The following is a 7,500-nucleotide window of genomic DNA, read 5'->3' as shown; positions in this document are numbered from 1 at the left end:
TGTGTAGCTCTGCTCTCTGTGGACTCCCCCATTAACCCAGCCTCTCTCTCGCTCTCTCTCTCGCTCTCTCTCTCTCTCTCTCACACACACACACACACACACACTCCCCTCCCGTCCTGCATTAGAACAACATCAGCACTTAATTAAACAGGCCATTTCACACCTGGTGTGCATAGCGGTGCTCCGACAAGCCTGCCTCCATATGCTCGCTCTGGTCATGCACTGCCAACACCACACAAAGGCCTGCTAATCTGAATCTCTCTCTCTCACACACACACACACACACACACACACACACACCCTAACGCACGCCATCAGTGTGTGTGTTTGCCTTTGGGAAGTTCCGTGTTGTGCTCGATGTCAGATTGTTTGTGCGGCACGGAGAAAGCGACGCAGCTGGAAGGTGTGACGATTCTTTGCGTACGTGTTAACGCGAGAAGAACACAACGGCGTAGTCGAAGGTGCGTGCGTGGGCGCGCTTTTTTTTTTTTAAGAACCGGCCCAAAACAGGACGCTAAAGAGCTCCGGTGTCTAGGTGGTTTATCACGGATGACGGAACAGGCGACACCGATCACTGTATCACGTGAAGTTCGTCTTTTGTGGGCGTGGGCGTGGGCGCGGGCGCGGGCGCGGCCTGTGCAGCGTTTTGGTTTTGATAAGAAACGGTAGTCAGACACCGATGAAACGCTCAAGATTAGATTATTAAAGCTGTACTATTGAAATCAATTCGGTTCGGTTTCACTGGTGTAGAGTTTTCAAACGACGGCGTATCGTTTGCACGCGGATTTAACGTACGCGAGACATTTGGACATCGCGCTCGTAGAACATTTGCGAATAAAGCGCCGTTTTCTTCCCGTGTTTAAAAGAACTAAACCGGCGCTCCCGGGGAAACACTTCCTCTCGCTCGCCGCCATTTTCTACTTTTCTGAGCCGGTTATCCGAGTACTTTTTTTTTTTTTGACGCGCATCGAGGAATTTATTCGGTAGACGTGTTTCCATCAGGGTTTACGCTCACGTCTTAAGCGCAGTGTGTATTTCGTGCGTATTTTGAAGATTCATTTCTAGTGTCTGGTCTGGTGTTTGGACTACGGTAAAGAGGTAAAAGACCGACATCCTGAAAATAACCCGAAAAGTACCATTAGTTCCGGTTAGTTCCTGTTAGTGCTGATGAGCATGAGCAGGAACCGAAAGGACCAGTCCTGCTGAACTGGGTGCTACTGGACTGGTGGATGTTTTTCTATCTGAGTGTATCTGTTTGTCTGATCTGGAGCTTTTCTGACTGTGTGTGTGTGTGTGTGTGTGTGTGTGTGTGTGTGTGTGTGAGAACTGTTTTCTCCCTGCTCCAGATGGAGGGGTCAGTGCTGCTTGGCTGATCTCCTCATGTCTGCCGTGGCCACACAAAAACAGGGACAGCCCTCAGGGCAACGCCATCCCTCCTCCTCCTCCTCCTCCTCCTCCTCCTCCTCCACCTCTGTCTCTCTCTCTCTCTCTCTCTCTGTTTTCATCGCTCTACTATTTATCCTCCCTGATCCCTCGCTCTCTCGCCTGTAAGACGTCGGATAAACGGCGACGCACCTGTAGCGCTCCAGCCTTTAAAATAAAACGAGAAAACAAAATGAAAAAATTTTTTTAAAAAAATCAGAGTCGGAGATATCGCGTTTCGCCGTTGTGGGTTTGATGGTGCTAAAACTGTGGCATACCGTGCGAGTGTGTAAACATTCCTCCCTTCCTGTGAAAATGACTTCTTAAACTGAGCAGAGCCACAACATAAGCTCGGTCTATTAGTCATAATTAGTCAGTGATCATCGCAGTGCTGTGATTCACCGTTTCATCAGAGGCTGGGTGTTCGGGTCTCGCCGCTCAGTGTGATGCCTGTGTGGGAGTGAAGCAGGCTGCTGAGCTTAAATCAATGCCAGTGAGTTCGTACTACGCACGCACACACACACACACACACACACACAGGAACACGCAGGCACGGCAGGAGTCCAGGGCACGGTAAGGCCAGGATGCACCGCATATGCTGGAAAACAACAGCGTATGCTAAAAAGGGTAAGGGCTGCCAGGCGCTGTGGGAGATTACACGACTCGCTCGGTGTATCTCCGTTTGTACGCTTGTGTTCGTGCCTGCGTACGAGTCTACAAATATGAGTCTTACTCGCGGTACGATTTTTGGCACCAGAGCGGGAGCGTACGCGAGCCCACCCGAAGAAGAGAAAAAAGAAGAAGAAGAAAAAGACGCGGGTGCCAATACTTTAACCTTACTCATAATAGCGGGGAGCGCTGAACGCATTTAGACGTTTGTAGGGAATAGGAAACCGTTTCGAAACACAGAGCGAGCGTGTGCCGTCCCGCAATAACGGAGGAAAGGAAAAAAGACCGGGGTGCCAATACTTCTGCTTTATCAACTTCAAGACAGAAAGCAAAACAGAGACTGGCGAGAGAATGACTGTTTATGGCACCACGATGTTCCGCGAGGTTAAACGTAACTATAATTGGATAAAAAGTACAACACGTCATTGATTAATCAATAATAATAATAATAATAATAATAATAATAATAATAATAATAATAAAAACAGGCTGTGTTAGTGCAACACTACAGGATGTGCTGTTACAGGAAAATAATTGACTTCCTGGCGAGGGGGGGGGCGTGTTTGGGGGGTAACGGTAAATCTACCACATCGCACCGCGCCGCTGTTGATTATTTTCCTAAAACCGCACACCCTGTTTACATCACAGCAACAATCGAACGAAAGCGATTCTTTTCAACAGCAAACATTCTTCGTTTTTACGTGTTTTTAACAGGCTTGCGGCTTAATCATAGTGTGTGTGTGTGTGTGTGTGTGTGTGTGTGTCCCTTGCGGTCTGTTTTTAAACGCCACCCACCCACAGAGAAGCACAGGCCAAAGTAGCAGAAATACAGACAGAGAAAGGAAGGAAGGAAGGAAGGAAGAATGAAAGAAAGATGGTGAAGAGATGAGCGGGGAATTGTGTTTCGCTTCGAATCTGAGTAGATGGTGCGTACGTGTGTGTGTGTGTGTGTGTGTGTGTGTGTGTGTGTGTGTTGTGAGTGCGAGTGTGAGCGCGAGGGAGAAAGAACAGTGGGAGTGCAAGTGTCTGCGAGGGTGGATTTGTAAAAGATTGGGGTTATGTGCTCTCTTCGGGGAGTAATAAATCAAAGCGCGGGGAGCAGAGAGCCGAGAGCCGGCTCCAGTCTGAGGGAGAGAGCGAGAGAGAGAGAGAGAGAGAGAGAGAGAGAATGACTGATTAAGAGCAGAGATTCAGGGGTGGCTGGCTCGGAGCACTAGGTCCAGCCCTGCTCGGTGGGGTGAATCGCTAGAGAACAGTCTGAGACGCAGGGAATCATGTCGGACTTGAACACACCTCCGAACCACGACGGTAAACACTCGTGTAATCTATCCTGTTAAACAGCTTGCTAACTGCGGCGCTCGGTGCGTCTGCGTGGGGGAACTGGAGCTAAAATCAGACACATCAGCGCCATCCTTCCACTCAGCAGGGTGCCGGAGCCAAATCCTCCCCCACTCCTCCTCTCTCTCTCTCTCTCTCTCTCTCTCTCTCTCTCTCACTCTTTCACTCTTTCACTCTAAGGGAGCAAGACAGGAGGTCTGGACAAGACTACCTCCCTGTAGATGATGCTGACACGAACACACTGTACTCATCACCAAAAAAACACCACCCTTACCCTTCTTTGGCACGCAATCGCACACATTTCTGCACCCTTCCCAAAAGCATGCTCATTTAGCCACGCCCACAGAACTCCATAAAAGGCTCACGCAGCTTTTTTCACATTTTCCTGGATTCTTACAAAGTGCTCGTGTAAATGCTCCTGCGAATAAATTAGTTGATATACGAGGCCGTGCACACACTCCCGATCTCTCGCTCTCTCTCTCGCACTCACACACACGCGCGCGCGCGCACGCTCGGGCTCTGATACGTGAATGCCGCTGCTGAGGAGATTCCACACTGCAGTGTTTGGAGTGTAAGTGGGTCATCGAGCGCGACCGAGCCTCCCGAGGGAACGCCACTTAATTCACTTCAGTGAGATTTCCACTTAAGAGCCATTAGCAGCTAGACCTACAGAGCGAGCACGCAGCTGCATGTACAGCGCAACGTCCTGCGCGTGGGTCAGAGGTCAGAGGTCAGCGGTTCGTTCGGGCGGGGGTTTTACCTCGAGGCTCCTCGGCTTGCTTGGCCAGCTTGCGCAGGGCGGCGGCGAATCCGGAGTGAGCAGACTGAGCAGCCGGGCTGCCATTGGGCACGATGGAGCCGTTGAGGGATGACGGCGTGAGCGGGCTGACCGTCGCCGTGGTGCGCGTCGCCGTGGAGATCATGCCTAGTGAGGGCGACTTCGGCTCATGGCTCATGCCTGCGAGAGACGGAGAGAAACAATCAGAGAACTGTTTGGAGGGTTTTTTTTGGCTTTCAGTCGAGTATGACACACTCGGTCCATCAGCAGCTTCTGAGTCATGTATTTAAGCAAATAGGCCTGTGGGTACGGCTCTCTCTCTCTCTCATTCTCTCTCTCTCTCTCACACACACACACACACACACACACACACGCGCGCATATATACCGAACACTGTTGACAGCTTGGCTTGAAGGAGTGTAGGTCAAGGGTTAAACTCAAGGTCAAGCATATCTTGTGAAGAGAGGTTGCCCACGCACACACACACACACACACACACACACACACACACATCATCTTTACTCAGAGCGTTTTAATCACCAGTGCCTGCTTTAACTACGTTCAATGTAAAAATAAACGGATAAAAAGTACACTGTGCTACTCTTTAATGAACCGACTGCTGTGGAACATGCCGGTGTAGCAGAATACTACACCAGCCCGTCGATGACTATTCTCCGATACCTGCACGACACGGTGTGGGTGTGATTTAGTACTTACATACGACTTCCTTTTACGGAAGCGGCGCTGGTCATGTGACCGATCCCGTAAAATCCGGCCGCACACGGATTCGTCGCTGCCCGTAATTTAACCGATTCAGTGACCGACATTAAAATAAAACATCTATTTTAGTGTGCGATCTAAACGGGTTCCAATTTCAACACGCGCAGAAATATCTGAACACACACACACACACACACACACACACACACACACACACACACTTCCGTCTATAAACTGACGTGACACGAGTCGTTGTGTTGGTGTCGGTATGCCTTTTTAGAGAGACGGATTTACGAGCGTTCTGTCGCTCTGTGTCTTGCGCTGAAAGAAGACACCACTGAGTCTCTACACACACACACACACACACACACACACACACACACACACACACACACACACAAAAGCACACACATGAGGAGTGTCTTCACAGCCTAAGGATGATTCGAGGGCAGAGTATTTTTACGCAGCTTGTGATCGAATCAGGCAGGTCGAAACAGACGCCAGGCCGTGGGCAGAGAGAGCGAGAGAGCGCGAGAGAGAGAGAGAGAGAGAGAGAGCGCGAGAGAGACAGAGAAGCGAGAGAGAAGAGAGAGAGGAGAGAGAGACAGAGAGAGGACAGAGAGAGAGACAAAGAAGAGAGAGATAGAGAGAAAGAAAGAGGAGAGAGAGAGAGACAGAGAGAAGCGCGCGAGAGAGAGAGAGAGCGAGAGAGACAGAGAGAAAGCGAGAGAGAGCGAGAGAGACAGAGAAGCGAGAGAGAAGAGAGAGAGGAGAGAGAGACAGAGAGAGAGACAGAGAAGAGAGAGATAGAGAGAAAGAAAGAGGAGAGAGAGAGAGACAGAGAGAGAGCGAGAGAGACAGAGAAGCGAGAGAGAAGAGAGAGAGGAGAGAGAGACAGAGAGAGAGACAGAGAAGAGAGAGATAGAGAGAAAGAAAGAGGAGAGAGAGAGACAGAGAGAAGCGAGAGAGAGAGAGAGAGAGAGAGGAGAGAGAGACAGAGAAAGGAGAGAGAGACAGAGAGAGGAGGGAGAGAGCGCAAGAGAGACGGAGAAGAGAGAGATAGAGAGAAAGAGGGAGGAGAGAGAGAGGGAGAGAGACAGAGAGAAAGAGATAGAAGACTGCAACCTGAGAGGAAGAGATAGCCTGAGAGGTGTGAGGGCACTTTAGTTGTTTGTGTGTATATGTGTGTGTGTGTATATGTGTGTGTGTGTGTGTGTGTGTGTGTGTGTGTGTGTGTGATGTCAATGTTTCGTTTCCGAGACACTGTGAAGAGAACCCCCGCCTCACCTAGTGCACTCCGGCTGAACCTCCCTGAACGATAAATAATGAAATTAAAAATGTCACCAGCACACAACTGGGACTAACCCCTCCTCTTACTGCTGCTGCCTACACACACACACACTTACACACACTTACACACACTTACACACACTTACACACACTTACACACACTTGTGTTCCTAAAATGCCATGAATTACCGCTTATATCACGTCACTGATACATGACGCACTTAATCTATTCAAATATGACCAATCAGTTACGTTCAGTGTCCGAAGCTCCGCCCCCCCCCATCCCCCAACCAAGTGGTTCTGGTTTCCAGATGAGTATTGAAAATTTCCATCCTCTGGTGATGGGACCGGGTGTAAAGTTCCAGTAAATGTTCCTGAAGGTGAAGTGTGTCCTCACAGAGCTTGTCCACTGGACAGTACGGTTTCGAATCCGTGAGGCGGACCGTTCTTATTTTTCTTATTCGGTACAGCGAAGAATGTACAGAAACGAAGAGCGTGTCCCGTGCGGATCGGATCGCGGTGTTGCCGAGCCGAGCCGGAATCTGTTCCGTAACGTTCGCAAGATGGGAACGCGGAGCATAAAGTTAACGAGTCCTTAAAGCACTTAACGCTTGTTAAGTGTTTACTGTTTACCCTAGTGTCACGTGGCAGATGATGTTGCCGTAGCGACCTCCAGAAAACGTCTACCTCGTAAACGGACAACGGCACGTTAACGCTAAAGGTCGTAAGTCGTAACTATGAAAAGCCAAAAAAAAAAAAAAAAAAAAAACCATCGCTTCAACTCCTACTCGGGGACGTTCTCCTCAACCCCGAGTTCAGCAAGTGACGTCAAATCAACATGGCCGCTCACAACAACGTATTCGCTTTAGATCAAATCATCCAACGTGGACATACGGAAGGTGTCCGTGTTTATTCCCCCCCCCCCCCCCACCGTTTCGTAGCTTGAACGCGACGAAAATCGCATCGTTCCGAGCTCCGACTTCCCATTTCCGTGGAACGTCGAACGCTAACCAGTTTAATACTGACTACAGTTAGGGTATACTGTATCAGAACATCCAGTGGAGATAACAAGGTTCCTGGAACTTCCTTTAGTTCCTGGAAACGTATACAAACGTATCCAAAACAAACAAACAAACACACACACACACACACACACACACACCCCAGAATAAAAGCCTCTGATAAGAACGCTCCGCTAACTCGAACTCGTAGCGAGGCACGTCCCTCGGATGCTCGTTTAATTCGGTCTGATTCGCCCACATCGAACACGACTCTACGAGAGC

The 7,500-nt window shown here is 49.6% G+C and overlaps 1 protein-coding gene across 9 annotated transcripts in view; it reads right to left on the bottom strand.

Moving 5' to 3' along the window:
• gse1b (Gse1 coiled-coil protein b) overlaps positions 1-7,500 on the bottom strand; it is a 247,879-nt gene that overhangs the window by 26,725 nt on the left and 213,654 nt on the right. For all 9 annotated transcript variants that reach the window (XM_053622506.1, XM_053622512.1, XM_053622509.1 and 6 more), the window contains one exon: positions 4,190-4,387. In XM_053622506.1, coding sequence (XP_053478481.1) covers positions 4,190-4,387 — 198 coding nt within the window. The remainder of the gene's footprint in view (positions 1-4,189; positions 4,388-7,500) is intronic.

Source organism: Ictalurus furcatus, chromosome 4, assembly GCF_023375685.1.
Source record: "Ictalurus furcatus strain D&B chromosome 4, Billie_1.0, whole genome shotgun sequence".
Taxonomy (NCBI): domain Eukaryota; kingdom Metazoa; phylum Chordata; class Actinopteri; order Siluriformes; family Ictaluridae; genus Ictalurus; species Ictalurus furcatus.
The sequence above is the reverse complement of the archived record's forward strand: the minus strand, read 5'-3'. Positions and strand labels throughout refer to the sequence as shown.